This window comes from Protopterus annectens, chromosome 6.part0, assembly GCF_019279795.1.
Source record: "Protopterus annectens isolate FY-2018-M chromosome 6.part0, PAN1.0, whole genome shotgun sequence".
Classification (NCBI taxonomy): Eukaryota; Metazoa; Chordata; order Ceratodontiformes; family Protopteridae; genus Protopterus; species Protopterus annectens.
The window spans coordinates 1,704,652,620-1,704,674,267 of record NC_056737.1 but is presented as its reverse complement, the minus strand read 5'-3'; the positions used below and the strand labels follow the sequence as shown (position 1 = coordinate 1,704,674,267).

At 39.4% G+C, this 21,648-nt stretch overlaps 1 protein-coding gene across 1 annotated transcript in view; it reads right to left on the bottom strand.

The window, feature by feature from the left end:
• BMPR2 (bone morphogenetic protein receptor type 2) overlaps positions 1-21,648 on the bottom strand; it is a 1,499,742-nt gene that overhangs the window by 299,963 nt on the left and 1,178,131 nt on the right. The window contains exon 11 of the mRNA XM_044075094.1: positions 9,599-9,771. Coding sequence (XP_043931029.1) covers positions 9,599-9,771 — 173 coding nt within the window. The remainder of the gene's footprint in view (positions 1-9,598; positions 9,772-21,648) is intronic.

The window sequence follows — 21,648 nt, the reverse complement described above, 5'->3', positions numbered from 1 at the left end:
GGTAGATGGCAAATGTTAGAGGTGGAATGGAGAGGTAACTGGGCGCCTACGCTTTGGGACTGTAATAAGTTGGCAGACTTTAAAAATTCCCTACAAAGTTTTTTGCCAGGAATACTGGGTGAGCAAAAAAAGTAACTAAGGAAATGATTTTTTTTAGTTGGCATACAGGATCTGAATATCCTAGGCATAGTTAAGCTTTGTTAAGTTTAAGTCTGGTGGCTGCCAAAAAAGTGGAAAGCAAAGTCTAAACCAACCATACTTGAAGTAATGAATACTGTTACAGTGATAAAAGTACAGGAAGTGGGATCTTTACGAAAGGGTAGGAGTAAATCACACAGAAAGAAAAACAGAAATTGTGGGAACAACACATGCAGAAAAATGTTTTGGAAGAGGAATGAGGTTTAAGAGAAGGCAGGAATTGAACATTTTTTTGGAATGTTGGATTGATTATATTGTACAGAACAATATACATGATGTATAATGTTTGTAAATGTGAACTTGTTAATATGGTTTGATTAATTTTATATAAATATAAGTTTGCATATGTCACAAGTGATAATTCAATAAAGATGTTTTAAAAAAATACAGAGTCAGATGGGCACAAAGAAAACAGGAGGCTCGTAAGATAGGACAATCCATGTTAGAGTGATAATGGCTGAAAAATGTAACACGTCACCAAAAACAAACGTTTACACAATTACTGTAGAATAATGCTGATTAGAAAACGTCCACATGAAAATGAAGATGCCAAACTCTGTTCATCTGAATGAAAGCATCCAATACAAACTGTTCTGTTACATGCAGAAAAATTGAGGTATAAAAATGTTTTTGCTTAATAACAGTACTTGTCTTAGTTGTTCTGCTTTTTTCAGAAACACGATTTCATCACACATGTCAGATCATCATGGCAGATGATGGAATACAAAACATCCCTCCTAGGAACTGCTCCAGTAGATAATCATAGCCATGCACAGAAACATCAGTTTACAATATAAATATCCACATACAAGACAAAGGCCACCCACATAATCTACAGCTGTTTCGTTTACAGTGTTGTAAGCTTTTAAACCTGCTGCAGAGCAAATAGCAAAGGAAATAATACAGCCAGAGGCAGCTATGGTGGGCCACATTCCCAGACTTACGTATTCGCCAAGAATGAGTATAGTCTCTGTTATAGCCAAACAATCGCTGTCTAAACAAGTCCAGAGGAGTAAAGCAAAACTCCAAAGCTTCAATAACTGGATGATGCAAAAATATACACATAAGGCAATTCACCCTAGATACTTGTGACCAAATAAACCAGTCAGCTTAATAAATCTTTTGTCTGCAGCACTGACTGCACAATTTCCCTTGCTAACAGCTTATGGATGCGAAATATGCTGGCCGATATAAAAGCAATAATGGTTCTTTCAAAACCAGGCTAATATAGTGAAAACAAAAATGTACAGCACCTCAGCTTAGGATATTGTTAACTCCACTATATCTAAAACCAGCTCCACATTAAATCCACACAAAAGGGAAGAACACAAAATTGCTAGCTTACTTGCTAAATCTACTAAAGCAGCAAGAAATCCAAAATGCTAGCAAGTTATAAAACCACTGTGTGAACTAGTGAGCAAACAAAACAGCCAAAATAAAATAAAGTATGCCCAAACTTCTCCAATGAATCCAAGATCTGTCAGCAAAATAGCACCACAAAACTTGTAGCCATCAAATGCTGTAAAGCATTACCTCATTCTATGGCTTCACATACATTGTTTGGTAGAAACCCTGGAAGAAAGCTAGTCTGGAAAGCTTTCATGGCCGATGCTTATTCCAGTATTATCACACTTGGCAGATAAAACAAATTACGATTACGAAATAAACAGTCAAAATCATTAAAAACACTAATCTATCATTCGAGCTCCAGAGACAATGATAGACAACAGTTAAGTTCTCAACAGTGTGTTATCTACCAAAGCCAGACAAGCATATTCTACAGTATCCTAATTCTAAAAAGAATCTAATTACGCTAAAGAGATCAATGTATGACTAAGTTCAACTAACGTGACCCAGTACTTAACACAATGCTGTGTTCTGCACGCATTGAACAATATAGGTGGAAAACCTGAACTAATCAAAAATGATTCACGAATCATCTCTAAATTATGTTTTTTTAACGGATTAATTAGAAATTACCTCAGATTGGTTTATGAGGTAATAGCTGATCTAGTTCTACTTTGAAGTCAAGGACTTGAATAAAATGCTTAGCAAGCTAACATCAGACAGAGGAAACCTAATACTGAAAATAAATACCAATAATATAAAACATTTCAAAAACAATATACCATACTTTCCAAGTTTATGCAACAAGCTTATCTTCACAATCACAGCAAGTTGATCATTATCTTACTTCAAAAATAATCTTGATACACATTTGAGAAGCAGAAAATATGATGTGGTTATGGTTAATAAGTTTCTGGAAGGCCAGTATATAATAAGCTTGATAGCGGATTCATTTAGCAAAGCAATTGTTCTCATTAACTTCATTCTTAAGGAGAACTCAATCCTGAATTGAATCAACAGGTCACAAGTGAAGACAGTGCCTTCAAGCCAACTGATATATATGCAGTTACTATTAGATTAAGACCTTAAAGAAGATGCATGATGCCCTGTGTTGCATGAAATTATTGCACCTACCAGAAGGAACTTTATCACGATTAAGAGCAGTGCTGGAATCCTCTTCTCCACAGGATTGTGGCAAATTCCACAGATTATTCAAATTCAACTGAGCTACCTGCATATGCAAGCTTGCATATGTAGCCATTGGGATAAAAAAAGGACATAATTCCCAGATTCATGAGGTTGCACTAGCAAAGTCTGGAATCAACATGCAGAACATAAATACTGATGTAACAGACATACTGTCTAGGCTGGGGAAGGAAAGCCTTAGCTCCGATTCCTGAATACCTCCCAGAACTTTAACTTTTTTTGAAGACTATGTTAGGAACTAAAAGTTACTCCAAGAGTCTACAGCACGTTTTATAATTAAAAGTTGAAATAAATGCTCAGAATAGGGTAAACATTATCAAGCATTCACAAAGGTTGGGGGAACATCAAGATATGCTGTACCAAAAGAAGGTTATAAACAAGGGATAACTATCTGATCAACATGCTGGAGGTTATGGAACAGCCTCCACATGAAAATGGATATCATCCACTTACAACCTCAAACATTTCCTTTTGATACTTGTACACTGCTAACTGTATGCAAGCATCCTCCATGTCCAAGGTCAACAACTATGACCAAGTTTATTACTGTTAACACTGTAACTTAGGGGTCTACTTTTTATCTTCTAGGGAATGAATAAAGTTATAATGAAAGGAAATGTAGCCATTTTTTTTTCTGAAGAGAAATGTAGGATAAGCAAACTAATAATTACCAAACTAACAAAAACATTTGTAAACGCTAGAAGATAGATGTAAAAGAAACTACATTATACTTTTTTCTTTTCAGTAAAGATACATGAAAAAGTAGTATTAGAATCAATGCAGTTGCTTTCTATGAAGATTTATTACAGCTTTGGAAGTGAGATAAGAAGCACACTAGATTTTATTAAGATTGCCATACATGGAAAATATTTTCCCTTACAGCTAAGCAATGCTGCACAGAAAGGTTTACATTAAAGTTCGGCAAACAACAAGAAACACGGTCCATTGTACTCTATTGAAAGGGAGAAGGACATTTGTCTGGATGGACTGTGCTGCTTAAATATTTTCTAGTATTACCTAGTTTCAGAATACGTCTCTTGGATCTTGACGGCAATGGGTGGGATTACATGCATGATCAAATGGTTTTAACTTGGAAAGGCTAAAAACTGGTCTTCACTATTTTGTTTTTTTTTTTTTTTTTTTGAGAATAAAAAAAAATAAATACATAAATAAAACACTTCAGAAATGCAGTGATGATGCAGAAAGTACTGTCATTTTTCTGAGAAAACTGCTACTTTCACCAAAGACAGGAGCTATGTGCAAGTGCTTCAATCTGGACTACTGCTAACTATATTGGTTCTGATCAATTCTACTGAACATCTCTCCAAAATTACCTGCAGAACCTGTATGTCTGAAGTAAAAGTTTAAAAGTGCTGTATGAAATGAGTAAATTGCGCCCTAAAACAATGCCTCTTCTCCAAAATTAAGAAGTCTAGATGTGTCAGTCACCTCTTTCTGGTACTCCATGTGACAAGTTCTTTGCCAGGCTTGACAGGTAGGCTGTTGCCTTCTTAAGAGAAACACTTACAGGACAGAAGTTTCCTGAATACTAGGGGACCAGTGGATGAAGTCTGCTTGACAACTGTCAGTGCATTCACAAAATCCATTCAAAATACCCCACACTAGGCAGAATTATAAAGCCTGGCCATTTATAGGAACAGACGAACATTAATTTATATTATTTAGGAAAGATAATGTCCTGATCTAAGCATGGCACCTGCCATCTTAGCAGCAGCTACCCTAAATGATGCACCTGCAGCACCTCCGGTGCATTTAACAATGGGAGTTCCTATTTGGTCAGTTGTCAACACTGATTTCTGGGTCTTCCTTTCTACATTTGAGTTAGGGAGAATCTGTAATGAGGCTGTGCAGGTACAGCATACATTTACTACACCAGGGTGTTAGGCAGTATAAGCAGTTTCTCACAGACAGATTTGAGGAAATATCTGAAATCTTGCAGACAGTCCAAACTGGATAAGTGATCTCATTCAGAGCCCTTTTTTGATCAGCCACACCCCACATTCAGGGCTGATGGATCAGCAAGGGAAATTGCAAAGTTGAAAGTAATAGAAAAACAAAAGTACTTATGTATAATATACAGCCATGAGCAAATACACACATGATGTAAGATGCAATATAAAGTACAAAACATTGTTAAAACCTAAAGAAATGCCAGAAATACTGCAAAATTTAGAGGTGAAATCAGTACTGAAATTATTTTAAACAGGTCTTGTTAAAGTCAGTCCTAATAAACTTGCAAAAGTTAAGTAAAGAGCATCATAGAATGTAATACACAAAACATATTACCATTGTGTCTGAAACATATCGGGAATATCCAAATAGGTGAAACAAAAGTTTGGTCTTAAACAATACAGCATCTAACATTTCCTTATACCTCCAATGGCATGTCAGATTCGGACAACCTAAAGAAATACTGAAGTTGCTGAGAAGAAACTTATGGGATTACCTTTGCTATTAAGGAGAACAGCAACCAACTCCAGTAGTGTAGGGCCCTGTAAGTGACAACCCAGTCTACTAGCCTACTAAACTACTTACCCTGTACAAGTCACCAGTAGTCAGATTTAGTACCAGTACAGGAGCTATCTAATGAACAGACAGCAGTTTTAGTAGTTGGACTTAGGGCTGCTTACATGAAATCATAGTGTGCGTGTGTGTGTGTGTGTGTGTGTGTGGGGGGGGGGGCAGTTTTGCATGAAATCACAAGTGTACTGTGTGTGTGTTGGGGGCTCTAAATTAACAATCCTGAAATGCAGAAGACAGTATACCTGGATGCTTTGGTAATTCTTCTACTCAGTTAAAGTAAAACCAGCTCAGAAATTATCTGCAACGTTTTAAGACTCCTTGACTGCTCTATACTACTGCTCAATGATTTTTGTCAGTGACAGGAACTAGGACATTGTTAACCCAAGTGACTGTCAAAAGACTGCATGTGATATTTACCCTTCAAGACAGCATTAAGTCCTGTTTTGGAAGTTTTGGGTGTACCACAATTCAGGCCATAGATCACTAGAGTCTCAAGGACTTGTGCATTTCTTCTGGTGGCTCCTTCGCCCCGAAGTTCTTACACTTACTAGACATTTCCCCCAGAACACCTGAACTTGTTAGCTGCATTTATTGATTCTTTGCTCTTGCCAAACTGAAGACTTTTCTTGACTCTCTCCTCTGAAAGTGTTGCAGTTTTATATGGATTAATTGTGCAGTCAGAGTTGAAACTGTATATTCTCCACTGCCCTATTAAATTGCGCAGTGTGTATAATTTTCTTCATCATGAAGAGCTCATGCAGCCTGAACATGATGTACAGAAACATTTCTGTTTACCATAAACATGACTAATAAAAGTATAAATGATGTCTTTATGAAACCAAAAACCTTCATAGAATGCCCTCTAAATTATCTAATCACTTGTCTTCCAGAAAGAAGGGAAAATAAAGTTATAAATTACAGTGCAGGAAAATGAACTGAAAACAGCAGTAAAAGCACACTTAATAAATCAACTATTTTGAGCAGCAAGAAGAAATGGCATGCAGTAACATCATGTTTATAAGGAATATGCATCAGTTTGTGTTGCATCCAGGTGCCAAGGCTGCATTACCCACATGAAGAGTTGAAGACAAAGTGTTAAGGATATGGTAAGTTTAAGAGGTCTTTTTACAGAAAGCCAACATTACAAAACATTCTGCCCTGCATTAAATTAACTTGGGGACAAATCTCTAATTCTGCCAAGCACATTCCCTTTCACAACCTCACCAGAATGGTGCCTAAAATAAAAAAAAGGACTTGAACAACTATACAGTTTATTAATGCAAAATCAGGCCAGAAAATATATGCTACCGAACAGAAACCTCACCTGATACACTAATGCAAAAGCATCACAATTCTCTTATCTGTTAAATAAATGTAGATGCCCGAAACTAGTTACCATGGCAGCCACGACCAAGGACAAATAATCAGAACATCTGCACCATGGAATGTAAGGAGTCTCATGCTTCTTTTCTGAATGGTAAAAGGTAACACTTCTCACTGCTGCAAGGAGGGCATGTCGCATTACTACCCAGAGTCAAAATGCTGGGTGGATAAGGACTTTCTTTTCTGCTGATGCACAGGACATTCTGCAGTGGCTCTGCTGACCAGAATTGGACTGACACAGTGGCAACACAATCTGGTACAGTCTGTTTTTTTTTTTTTTTGAATAATGCTGATTATCCATCAAATGCAAACGCATCCATTCATATCCAGTACAGCATGTAATGCAGGCATCAGATTTGGCACACAATACTGGGGGTTCTGCCTTCTCCAGAAACCTGCATTAGAAGAGAACAAAGACTTCATAAGGACCTAAACAGGCAGAAATAGCTGCCATTTATTTATTGAATTCTTTGGGTAGAGCTTACTTTCAGAGATAGTCTGAGGAGAAACACACCAGCAACATTAAATGAGAAAATGGTCTAGAAGGGAAGGAATACAGTACATAGGAAGGAACAGCTAACATGGAGCTGAAGGGTGACAAAGATCTTCATCACAGAAAAGGCCAAGTTGGAAGAACTCTCATCATCTCAAAAGTTTCTCTTTCCTTTCTGACAGGAACCCAGGACAAACCCAGCTTAGTAATGCCACCCAAATGCCTACTCAGCTAACCTAATGATGCAGGATTTTCCACCAGTGATACTATCAGTCATAGTTACAGAAATAATTTGGGTGCCACAGGACTGATGGGAAGAAATGAATCAGCCAAGCCTCCTTACCTCTCCCACTATGATGGGAACCCCGTAATCCCATTATCTCTAATGAGGAAGCAAAGTAATGTTGGAAATGTAGTAATTTATGGAAGTTGTGGAGGGCTCATATAAGGGTATACTTAAGTGTGTATGTGATGGCTCTCCAAAGAAATTTCTGTGGAGTGACTCTGTGAAGCATTGTCAAGAGACGCATGGAGGGGAAGCATCGTGCTTTAAACAGAAAACAAGCCATCCAGACTGGGTCTGCTTGTTACTAATGCTTTTGTCCCTGTGTAAGGAAAAAATGCAGATCGGGGGTGTAAAAGAAGCCATCAGAAGAGCCTGAAAGGAAGGATGGATGGGATGGGGATGGGACAGACAACACATAAAACAGAAAAAAAAAATTTACTTATGCGCACTTATTCACATAAAATCTATAATACTTGATGGATGATAGCTGGCTCTTTGATCATACATACAGGATTACAGTTGGTGGCATCTCCTTAAACTGATAAATTAGTCAGCAGCAGGATCCTTTGTGCCTCTGATGGCCTTGCTTCTCTTTGACATCTGTTTCTCTAACGTAAAGACTGATTTACGTTTCCTGTTGATTATGGCTGACCATGTTTACAGAGGACTGCAAACTGGATGTCATTACTGCTCCCCCCAATACGCATACCACCCAAGAAGGGCTAGACAGAGTCAATGCCTGGTGCTCTGGCAATGACGTTAGACTTAATGCAAAAAAAAAAAAAAAAAAAAAAAGAAGGAGTGCAGCATTAGCAAAATAAATCTTTCATATTGATCACGTCAGAAATGGAAACTCATTTAAAGATCCACACAGTTAAGAGATCCAAGCACTTTCATCAACACTGAACTCTCCTATATCATCAAGGATCAGTTACAGCAAGGAAATATCTTTCTATTTTCCAGTTAAATATAAAAAGCATATTCTCAAGATCCAAGGATGTCTTAAACCTCCTGTATACCTCACTTATTAGACAAAACAGTGAATATAATGCTCTGAATGGTATGTACCTTACCAAATTAGTACCCAAGCTTGGAAGACTTCACTGTTTCCTAAAAGGATTAGATTTCAACTATCCAGAGATAGAGACTAAAAACATTATATATTTATCTTATACAGACTCAAATGTGGAGATCTCTCTATCTTGCCTTTCAGACTATGAAGGACCATGTTTAACTAGACCTTCTCCACATCAGAAACAATGGTAATGCTAGGAACATTCACTCAAACTTACAACTTGCAGTGTAACATAAACAAGAACTTCTTGGAGAGATATATTAAGATTAGGCCTCAACAATTTGATAGATTCACATAAATGTAACCCAGTGATTCACAATATGGCCCTGGTAACACACTCTGGGGTGAAATTCTAGGCTATATATTGTTGAAACTGTCTGCTAGTACTAAAGTATGAAACCTTAACAGTCTTGCAAACTACACCCACATGTGGGTGGTGTGGGGAGGGGTTTGAGTGGGATTTTTTTTTCTTGCATCCTAACAGCTTTCAGTGGGTAGAGTGGCACAGCCAGGGAGCAGATGGTGGGAGTTTCAGACTGCAGGTGGCCTGGACTAGCTTAGCATGCCCCAGCATTCTTTCAGAACTGATACACTATAAGCTAACAAGGTAGGTACAATAACAAGTTCTCGTGTACACATTTCCCTGCCCTGGGTGACTGTTAGCACTGCTGAACACTTCAATAAGCCCTCATACCCAGGAGGAGTGAACCTCCCCCCAGAAGGATGTAGAGCTGGCTTGTGGTACTCTATCCTCTCACTCTGTTTTCAGCTGACCTGCAACACACATGGATGTCCTGCCCCTAAAACACAGGGATGGCATTCCAACAGTTTCTAGCAACACTGCTTAAGCAAAGAAATCAATACATGCACTAAAAAAAAAAAAAGATACTTCCAGCTTTGTCTTGGTAAAAATTAACTTATTTACTGTAATCAACTCACTTTTACAACAGACTAGCCACACATCCCTCCCCCAGGAAACAGCATATAGCTGTAGGCAGCTTTCAAGGAACACACTAATCATCTGTGTCCTTATGGGCACTACCTTTTCTAATGGTCTTCGACTTGCCTTTCATTCTGCACAGCAGTTGACATAGGATTCAGTGTTGGGCTGACTGACTTGTTTCTATCCCATATTAGCATTAACTCGGCCATTCGTTCTTCTGCACACTGGGCTGTGAGGCGGGCTTCTGCATCCTGGTCCCAGCAGTCTTCGATTGTCTCTTTCAGTGACCTGACGGCCTGAAATGCAATATAAACCCATTAACCACCTATTACAACTTTTTCTTAAACTAATATTCTGACATAACATAATATTCATAACAACTTAAACTTTACACATTTACATTAGTCCTTTAAAGATACAATAAACTCCCTACAGACCACAAACACTATTTTTTTTTAGGGGGCAGTAACCAGGGAACAATCATGGCAATGCAGGTCTCTCAGTCCTGTTGTGAACAATGCATATGACAGAATCAGAAAAATAACACATTTTAAAAACAAACAAAAAAATGGGATAGTGAAAGCATTTTTATGGTAGGACAACTTCCTTCCCATTATATGAATGTACTTCAGCCCCACAAACTGTGATGCATGAAACAACTACTCAAGGTACCTAAGTGTGTGTGTTGCTAGATGCATAAATTGGGTAGATTTGACAGAAATAAATTCATCCCACTGGTGTTTTTTTAAGAAAGTGTGAAAGGCTATTTTTGGTTGTAATCAAGACACCAACAGACCTGCTGTCCACTGGTATTCTCAATCTCACTAACTTTGCATTTGGTTTCTACCTTCCTTCTTGATATTTTCAGGTGTATACTTTTCACCACTTTTAGACAAACCATGAATTTCACTGGTAGTGCAGTGTGCACACAAAATGAAGAGGAAAAAACACTTTACACAAAAAATATTACCATTATGTAATATTCCATTATGGAAGTGGCAGTATCATCATCTTAATACCTACTTTGATGTTCATATTTCCTCAACAAAAGGTGGAACAAATCTGGGAAGGCACTTCTAAATACAACAGATACAAATCAGGCAACATTCCTGAACAGCAAGCCCAGTACACAAGAGCATGCTGATGGAAGCAGAAGTCCACCACAGGGAGTCCACCTGAATGCAGCTGCCCCTCTTTACATCATCACCTAGTTCTCCAATGTACCTTTGAAACTTTTATTTAGAATCTATCAATTCTCATGAGGAAAAAAGACAAAATATTTCTCTCATACGCAAGAGTGTAAAACACATTTCCCTGAAGAGAACCACCACAGTTACAACAGAAGGTGAAGGTTATGGTTTTATCTTGCTTCATCTGTTCTTCCTGAATACCACCAATAACGAGACGTCTTCTGAATAGTGGAACTATGTCACCACTATTGCTAGACAACAGGGGCTACAGATACAGCAAAGGATAAGGGGTGAAAAAGACAACACATCTGCCTCCTTTCAGAAAAATTTGTGGTGGGTACCTGAAGAATAAACAGCACTTTGCTACCCACTGAGCATATGCAACATCCACAGTGAAGGATGCAGAAGGAAGACACAGTTTTCAGTAGAAAGCATCTCTATTAAACTTTTTTCAAGTGACTAAGATTCCAAATGGGTTTGATTCTCACTAAAATATGGTACTAAAAAGAAAATCTGTGAATATCTTAGCAATATTCCCTTTGAGTAATATTCAAAATGCCAATATGACTGCACCTGCCATGAGGAAACCAGCATCTGCAATCAGGTACACCTATCTTTTGGTAAAAGCATTTGATGTTGGGTGTAGTTTCAACAAGCTGACTCTACAAAGCTCACGATGCTTGCCTCAGGTCCTGCTTATTACAGATTGGATTCTGCATCAACCAAGCTATTATATCTTGGTGGTATATCTTTGAACCAGTGATTTTTCCAGCTAATGCACTCCTTCCAGATAAGGTCTGTTTTTCCAGTTTCACCTGCAGAGATTACTGATAGACCCTTTTTTTATTAAGCAAACTGTTGACTCACATGCTGTGGAGAACTGTGCCTACCTGTCTCTAACCTTCTCTACACAGATAAGGCTATCGAGAGGGGGGGATATATACGGAATGTGAGCCCCATCTAGCCTTCCATGACCTCGCTGATCTCTGGCATCAAGTTTCTGGAACCACCAGAGCTGTGAGACTGTCATGCGTAGGGCTCTGAATGCCCTCCAACTAGTGAGGGTACCAGGGTCTTATTCCATCTTCTTCATCATCCATTACTTGGCCGCTTTTAGATCATGGAATCTTAAATGAGCAACTCTAACACAACTGTAATCTTACTGTAACAGTCTTCAAATGGTCTACCTCTAACCTTCTGTGGCATTTGCAGGGGATGCCACTAGTTTAAATTGTTCTTTGAAATACCATTTATTTTATTTATCTTACATTTGTTTACCGGGACAGTCAGACTGGATGCATGTCCATTTTCAGCGGAGGCCCGGGGAGAAAAGCTCCACATAAACAAAAATATACACTGATTACACAAAAGTTACAAAAAACAACTATAATATATAAAAAAACAAAATGATTATTTACATTATATACATTGGTTATGTAGTGTTCCCTTAATAGGGACTTCACAATTCTCATGGACAGACACAGTTACAAGTTAGATTGGCTACAGAGCTTGGTGGCATTGTTGCAGGTAATAATTACTGTTTATGCTATCAGCTGGTGGCGTTGTTGCAGCTAATGATAATTACTGTTTATGCTATCAATTTATAGCTAGCCAGGGTTGGTACATGGGCATAGCCAATTCACTTTGAGATGCTGTTTGAGGTTTTATTTTTGAAGAGACTTTTGGAGGATTGTAGAGTTATATAGTTTGGCAATGAATTCCAGGTTTTTCCCACAAAGTTGTCAAACAGGGATTCACCAGCTGAGTTATTTGCTTTGTGGGTTTGGACAAGCAATTTAAAGACTGACCGTAGGGATCTCAGGTTACTATATGGCTTAATATTTTTTAGTGCAGGGGGTTCTTCGGGGTGGTACAAAACATTGTGTGCTATTGAGTTGATTGAATTGTATTAAGTTGGGCAGCTCTAGCCACTCTAGTTGTTTCAGGTTCTCTGGGTGGAGCCAGTGGCGAATCTGGCAATATGGTTGTAGCTATGGGATAGCTTACTTAGTTTGGTTTTGTTGAGGTTTGAGAGTACAGGTGAGGCATATAAAAGAGAAGACAGTAGGTGTGATCAGGCGATTGTAGTCCTAGCCAGTGGGGTTAAAAATGCTTTGTTTCTATACAGTGATCCAAGCTTCTTATTGAGGTCTGTATGGTTTGTAGATCAAATCTGAGATTATTGTCTATGATAACCCCTAGAAGTTTAATGTGTTGATCTGGGGAAATAGTGGTGCCACTGTTAGATGTGACAGAGAATGACAGTTTGGTAGATCTACTAGTGGGGGTGAAGAGTAGAAGTTAAGTTTTATAGGGATTCAGTAATAGGCGTTGGTTGGAAAGCCAGTTCTCAATGGTGTTAAATGTATTTTGGGTTAATATTTGCAGTTCGGATAGGGAGGTGGCTGAGCAGATCAGAGTGGAATCATCAGCATATTGAATACAGGTAGCTTTAGGGATAGCAGTGTGAAGGTTGTTGATAAAAATGGAAAAGAGTAGCGGACCAAGTATGGAGCCTTGAGGGACACCCAAGTGTGAGAGATAGCTGATTGGAGAGTTTGCCCTGCCATAGTACTGCCTGTTGTCTACCAATCACGTAGGACTGGAACCACTGGATAGTGTGGTTATTGAGGGAGACAGATTTTAAATAGACTATGAGAAGTTCATGGTTGACCATATCAAAGGTTTTTGATAGGTCAAGGAAGAGGGCAGGGGTTAGCCTATTGTCATTTCTGTTTTGGTTTATAGCATTAGTAAAGGAAAGGAGGGCTGAGGTGGTGCTGTGGTATGGCCTGAAGCCATGCTGGGAGCTGGATAGTAATTTATTCTGCATAAGGTATTGCATTTGTTGTTTGTGTACACATTTCTCCATTATTTTGGCTAGTGGGGAAAGAATGGCAATGGGTCTATAGTTGGATATGTCCGTAGAGCTAACACCTTTGTGGAGTGGGATGACATGGGATATCTTCCAGAGGGAGGGAAGAGCATTTTTGGATAAGGTTCTGTTAACAAGGATAGATATGGGATATGTAATGGCATCTACAGCTATCTGTAGGTACTCTGCAGGGAGGAGGTCAGCAGCAAGGGTGGTAGTTTTTAGTTTGTTTAGAAGAGTTTTGATGAAACTAGTGGATATTGGTTGGAAGCTAAATTTGGAGTGATTAGTGGATAGATTGCGTTCGATTCTCAGCTAGAGCGTCTTCTGTGTGGAGGCATGTGTGAATGGGCGTGCCTTCGTTGAAGGTTGTGCGTCAGGGCTGGTAACTCGGCACGTAAAAATCCACTACCAAACATTAGCGGACCGGAGTTCCGCTGTGGCGACCCCTAACCGGGATAAGCCGAAAGGCAACAACAAGTGGATAGATTAGATGTGTGATTTAAGTTTGTGGAAGTTAGCTGATTTGCTAGAGATTGGATTGTTTCAGTGAAAAAATTGTTGTAAGCGCTGGCTATGGTCTCTGGAGAACTATGGTTAAAGTTAGCTGGGGTTGGGGTGGTAGAATGACCTGGATGAAGTAGCTGATTTAAGACTGTCCAGACCTTTTGGGGTAGTTTTGGTGTTTATGTAGGAGATTTTGGTAGAAGCTTTTTTGTCCAGTAAAATAGATTTTTACTGGATAACAAATGTAAAATGAATAAATAAAATAAATAAATACATGACACAGTGCTTTACTACTGCATATCCTGTAGATCAATATTAGACTGGCAAACTTTTATTTAATCATTAGACACAGAACACACTACACCTACTGGCAGTAAACAATTTACTCCTCCTAATTTATTTCACTATATATTGCAAGGTAGAGCTGTACTCAACAGCCTGTCGGTGCAGCCTTGTCAGTCTGCTGGCATGGGCCTCGGCATTGGTAGCCCTCTCCGCTGCAGCTGTAGGGGGAATTCGCATTGTGTCATCACTGACACTAACTCTGCAAGTGCCTCTCCACTAGGGGAATAGCATTTTAGGGAGGGGACTCCTGAATCAATGAGACTCTAATGGATCTTTATCTTGACATCTCAGAAGCATATAGTTTCCCGACATCTTTTACCAGACGAGAGTTGGCTGGTTAAAAAAGGACAAACTGTCACTGCATGTGATGGTAAGATACTTCAGGGCACCTTGTCTTCCTTCCAGTGGCTCCAGACGAAGTTGTGCCACTCAGGACCATGTAAGCAGCAGTAATAAAACCTTTCAGTCATCATCTCTAGATTGTCGCTTGGATACAACAATAACCATGCACGAAGAGCAAGGTGTGGACTATGACCAGGTTGCAAACACGCCAATCATTTATTCAAACAAACACATGAAGATTTAGCACTTCCACCCTCACTGGGGACTTTATCAGAATAACATCTCTAAAAACATCATATCTTTAAATACCAGCTCATTATTGTTCTTTTTTAAAGAGACAAGCATTCAAAAAATATACTACCATACAATAATCCCCTTAAAATGACATTTTGACATTTTAAACCATTAATTCCAAAAAAGTTTTCCACAGTCCTCTATGAAATAACTATTAATAAGACATAACAATAACAAATGTAATAATTAGTTCATACTAAAAACATACACTAAAATTATTATAAATTTGGAGTGCTTAACCTTAGAACAGACTGAACTGAAATGTTTTCGTTAAGCCCTGGAGGTGTCGCAGCATTTAATCCAATTCTTTCTGGCACATCCTCCACAGTGTATTTAAACAGAGGGAATTGTGCCTCTGTGGGATTTTTGTATTTGGCAAAATGTTCTGGATGTTCATGTCTTATATTAGGAAGATGGGTAGAACCCTAAGAAAGAGGATTTATGAACATAATTATGATATTCAAAAAAAAGTTTAGTGCTTTAGCTAAACGTGCTAATGTATGAAAAAAGAATGTATTAAATTTTAACTTGGGATTGTTAAGTAGGCTGAGAAGAACCCGATGGGTGGCGAATGGAAAATGTTTTTGGAATTTAAGTCGGCATGAGTAACTTTCTTTGTTTGGGGGGGGGGGGGGCACAAAAATGACTTTCCCGTTTTTTTTTTTTTTTTTTGGTTATCAAAAACACACATTTATTTTATCTCCATAACAATTTACAGTTGGTGCAATCCATATAAATGATGTACTTTCAGTGTGTGTCAACACCGCCTCTTAATCTTTATAAACATCATATTTGAATGTGTACAAGCTGAGGAGACCCAAGTTGACACAATTTTCAATTACTATTACACCATTACTTGATTGTTTCACTTTGTTTATAAATGACCACTTCCCTATCACAGATTTTCCCCAACAAAAAAGGTACAAACAAATATATGGAACTATGTACATTATTTACATTCCAGTACACTAGTGACCCCCATTTACCTTCTGCCTGCCCTAATAAATTTTTACTCCTCTTCCCTCTTCTTTCTTACATCTTCTCTCTACTTTGTACCCGTCTCTGCCATTGAAAATTAAAATTTGTTTTCTACCTCTCAGCAAGCTCCTCTATTTCCTCAATTCTAGTTTTTTTTTTTTATCAGTTTTCCACTTTTGGTTATGGCTTTCACTGCCAACATTAATATTTAGATTAACTCTAAAACAAAAAAATAAAAAAAATATTCAGATTAACTCCGTTGTCCCCCTGCCCAATTTATCTTCAGCATTAAGCCCTAACAGAAACTCCTATTTTTACTAATACCCCCTCTGCCCAGTCAATGCTTTTTCAGAACTTTTAGTTCTTTTTTTCAAATCCTGTTAATCTACACAATTCCAAAAAATAGGTTGCCAGTCCCCCTTTTTTCCTGTATTAAATCTCCAGCAATTCGTCTCAGCGGCTGGAAAAAGCTCTTTGCTGGTGTACAAAAATATTTGTGGTGAAGAATTTTCCACATGTATATGTGGAATCCTTTAACAATTATTGCTGCTCTTGACAATGACCAGAGTTCGAACCCTCTTTTTCACTGGTATTTACTTCCTTAGTGTCTTTTCCTATTCCTTCTTCATTAATCCTAGCTTTTTATTTTGGACTTCTTGAATTAACTTGTATAGTTCAGAAATTGACCCTCTTTTCTCTTTTTGTCCCATCCTTACTTCATTTACCCAATTTATTAGACCTGGTCAGTCCTCTCACTTTATATCAACTTTCCTTATCCGTAAAGAATGTGAGGTAAGAGGGTTTTACCAATGGGGCCTGCAGCTCTAAGATTCTTATAGCCAAAGTTACAGTCACTAGAAACACAGTCTTCCAAGATACATATCTGAGGCTCACTGTAGTGTTTGGCTCAAAGGGTAGTGGTGGGGGGTCAGTTATAACTGATGAGATGAAGTACAAGTTCCATGGACACAGTGTGTCTTTTAATGGAAGTCTTGAATAAAAAGTACTTTCCAGAAAGGACTAACTGGTCCTGGCAGCTGCTAATGAGATAAACCACCTTCTCTGATGAAGACTACAGATCACCACTAAATGCGCCACTATGGAGGATTAGTGAAGTCCTTTCTAGGAAAGTTCTGGAAATTATTACAAAAAAACTACTCTAGGGGAACTATCTGGAGGCTGTATGCCTTTACTACTTGTCCAATAGACAAATTTTTTCCATTTCTTTATGTAAGAAGTCTACATTACTTGTGATATAAAAGCCAGAACGTGTCTGACCTGATCAGTGAATCTGGAATTGCTGGCCATGTTCAAAAATTAAAAAAGACCCAACTAAAACTGAGAGCAGGCACTTTTGTCCACCCAGGGTACTCTTTAGGGGTGAGATATAGCAAAGCACTGAAAGGGATGAATCTAAATTGACATTCTATGCTGTGCAAGGCCAGCAATGAAAATCACAAGGGGTGTGTGTGTGTGTGTGTGTGTGTGTGTGTGTGTGTGTGTGTGTGCGTGTGTGTGTTTACAGTGCCAAAAGTATCATTCTGGATTTGGAGGCCTTAAATTTCTAGATCACTGTGAGGATGAACAGAAGTGGTAGGCAAGCACAGAAAAGGATTTAAAGCCACATCTCCACCACTGCATGTCCCACTTTGTTGACACTGATAAGATCAACACTTTGGAAGAATTAAACAGAGAGGAGCACTGTGAGGGACTATAAGACAATGATATGAAAATGCGCCTCCTGTGGGTTGTTGTGGGGCCAAGGAACCCTACGCTGTTCTTTCCTGGAAATGCTCCAGCATGCTATGACAGAAGCATCTACGGTAAGCATGGCCACAGCAAAGGTAATGTGAAATGATTTGCTTATGATGACATTGGGAGGGGGCGTGACAGCTATGATGACACTGGAGGGGGGGACTTACGCAGTCATTCCAAGCACCAACTTACAATGATAATTCCTTTGAGAAAGTGATTTCTTATGCTGACACCACTGCAGCCTGATCATCTACTGCAAAAGTCTGCTGTGCAAGCTAGCATGTGGCACTATAAAATGGCAGCTGCCATGACAACCCAAAATTTTGAATACTAATTCTGTCACTCCATCTTCAACTAAAATAAGCTGCAGTGGGACCAACTATGGGGCTCTATCTTACAGACAGTAGAAAGGTTTTTAGCAGGTCATGGTATTCAAAACACATCCCAAGAGGGTAGTGAATGTAAGTGAAGAAAAAAAAATAACTGAGGTACCCAGGACACTGAGCCATCTGATCAAAAAGTGTGGTTGAACAATTGCCACAGGGACGCTGCTGCAGTGAAGAGTCAATGATACAATCGGGGAAAACTTTGGTCAACAGTAGTCTGGTCAGCAGCTGCAGTCAACATGCACTTGGTGAACTCCCTGATGGCTAAGGAGAGACCAAACTGCAGGCTTCTGTACTGACAGCAACACACACAAACATCCTGCACTCCTTGGCTATTTTTACTCAGTGCTATGCCTCCTGAAGGACCACAGAGCACATCCAGTCTTCCCTTGACAGACACACAAGGATCATCTGCAGCGACACTACCTTGAATTTTTATACTGCTGATATCCAAATGTTCAAATGTTCGAAACTCATATGGCCGACACCATATGAGCGAATGTTTGAAAGGCCGACAAATGATAGCGGAGATCCCGCTACAGTGCGGGACTGGGAGATTCCCTTTCCTGCACTGTAGTGTGATCTCAGAGTGAGAATATTTAAGTAGCAAGGAGTGTGGGGGGCACAGAGGGGCTTGCCCCCCTGCATAACACAGTTTTACTGTGTTTACAGGTAGGTAAATTGTGCTATTTCTGGATGTCGGTCTTTCGGGATGTCGATCATATGGTGTGGGCTATATGAAAGTCTGCATTCTGAACGGTCGACATTCTGAAGTAGACCCATCTTCTGTCTATTAAGTATGGATTACTGGGAAAGTCTGACTGGGAAGAAGCCCAATTTCAGTGGAAGCCCAAGGAAAAATTCTCCAAATTATTACAAAACATTTTAAGATCAATTCTACAATCTTAAAAAAATAAAACAAAAACATCTGCAGTTTAAATAATTACAAATTAGACATAATATAAAAACATTGGTTAAGAATCGATATAAAGTACATGGCAATCATTTAATACTTAGAGAATATTTTAGAGAGTTTGTACAGAAATTAAAGGTAAGTTAATCTAATACAAAAGGAATATCAATATGACGTGAGGGGAAAACAGGCTTATGGAATATTTAGAGAGAAAGTCAGGAAAGAAAATTAGATAGCAGTAAGGAAGTACGTGAAAAAGGAAGAGTTAAAAAGGTATAAGGAATGAAAAGGTACTTGTTCACATTTAGGGATATAGTTTGTTATTAGCACCAAGAATCCACAGTAACCTTAACCATTCTTCTACTGGGTCCTTTTGGAAGGTTGTTTTGTTGAAGGAGGGGATGGGTTTCTTTCCTACATGTTTTCTCTAATGGGGTAAAGTTTTGGGCAAGGAATTGAATTTTTGTGTACTGGAGATGATGGTATTTTGTAACCTCTGGATATTATCATTCTTACCCCCACCTGTAAGTGATCTTTGATCATGCTTCATAATGAAGAAAAAACCTTCTCTTGACTGCCTCCAGAAAGGAGTGGTTGGGGATGCTGTTCACAGTCCATGAACTGCCTGTGGCCCCTGACTGGTGATTTCCCTTATCTATGTCAATGTTACAGCGACTGAGAGTGCACTCTCTCTGCTCCCTCCCTGCTTTCATAGGTAGATACTAGGCTATTGGCCCTAGGGCCTATATAAGCCTAGCCAAAAAGGTACCCTGGCTTTCGCCACGCAAGAAAATTATTATCCTGTGCCCCTGTCGAGCAAAGCCACAGAAGTGATACTCGGGGTGAATTTCCTATCTCCCATTCAATCATCAAGATTTTTTTGAAGAGTGCTAATGAGGAGCCTTGTTCGATATAGATAGGTAGTTTGTTCCAGAGTATGGGAAGTCTCTGGTACAGGAATCTATCCCTCCAGCATGTTCAGTTTACTGTGGTGACAAGGTTTAGGTCCCTAGAGCATGTAGCTCAGAGGGATTGGGATTTCTTGAAGTGGAGCATGTCCAACAGCTCTGGGTTTGACATAGCTTTGTATGTTAGGTAGAGATTGCCTCTGAGTAGGTGATATGCGACAGAGTAAAGCTGGAGTTTTTTGAGACGGTCTGCATAGGACATCAGTTTGAGGTCAGTAATCCTCTTTGTGAAATACTTCTGCAGCCTTTCCAGTTGTTGTAGATGTCTTGTGAGGTACATACCAAAAGGGACATTGTATTCTATAATGGGTCTAATGAGTGACGAGTAGAGGGGAACAATGACCTCTGTTCCTGGATGAGAAACCTTTTGTGATGAGGTGTGCCACGTAGAAGGATTTCCTGACTACTGTGCTGATGTGATCGTCAAAGGAGAGACTACTGTCCACCTGTGTCCCAAGGTCTCTTGTCACATTTTTGGTGTTAGGTAGACTACCGCCTATGTGGTAGTTCATGGGTACAGAGTTTTTACCAACAGGGATGACAATGTACTTTTTGGGATTGAGCTTCAGGGCATGGCTTTGACACCAGGCATCTGTCTCAGTGAGGCCCTTTTGTAGGATGTCCACATCGTCAGGCGTTTCAGTTACGGCTCCTAGTTTGCAGTCATCTGCGAACTTAATTAGCCAAAGACCTTCTGTGTTAGCCTGTACTTCAGAGAAGTAGATACCAAACAGGAGAGGACCCAGGACTGAACCCTGTGGTACTACACTTGTCACTGGTCTGAAGTCGGATTTGGAGTCTGCTACTTTCACAGTGTGGGTTTTGTCCATGAGCCAGTTGGCAACACATCTTGTGACATAGGGATTTATACCTAGTTTAGTGAGTTCATCTATAATTCCAGAGGGGGGGGCGGTGTCGAAAGCCTTGGTGAGATCTAGATAGGCTGTGTGAACCACCATACCCTCACCTATGGCTTTGGTGACCGCTTCAAAGGAGACATGACCTGCCTTTTACAAACTCAAACTGAGTGGGGTCCAGAGTTTGGAGATTATCAATGTCATTGTTAATAAGTTAAATGATGATACGTTCCATAGCCTTACATACCAGGCTCGTCAGGCTAATGGGGTGGTAGTTCCCGAGGTCTGTTGTGGCTACCCCTTTGTGGAGTGGGATAATCATCGCTGTGAGCCATTCAGTGGTCACAAAGCCTGAGTTGAGGCTATGACTGAACATGGTACTTAGGTGGGGTGCCAGTTCGTTCTGTAGTTTGTGTAGAACGCAGCCTGGGGTGTTGTTAGGTCCCATGGATGCTGTGTTCTTGGCTTTGGAGAGTGTGGTTTTTACTTGTGCAGCCGTGATTACAGGAACTTTGCATTCTTCTGGTATAGAGATGTGCCCTTTAGGGGGTAAAGTTAGCACTGAACCTATCTGCCAGGATGGTGGCAATATCAGTTGGTTCTGTATATTTAGTGCCATTGTGCTGTAACTCAGAGCAGATCTGAGTGTTGCCATTTAGATTCTTGACATAGCTATAGAATGCTTTGTGGCGGTCTTTAGAATCAGTGGCGATTTTATTTTCATAACTAGCTTTGGAGGATTTTATGAGGGATCTCAGCTTCT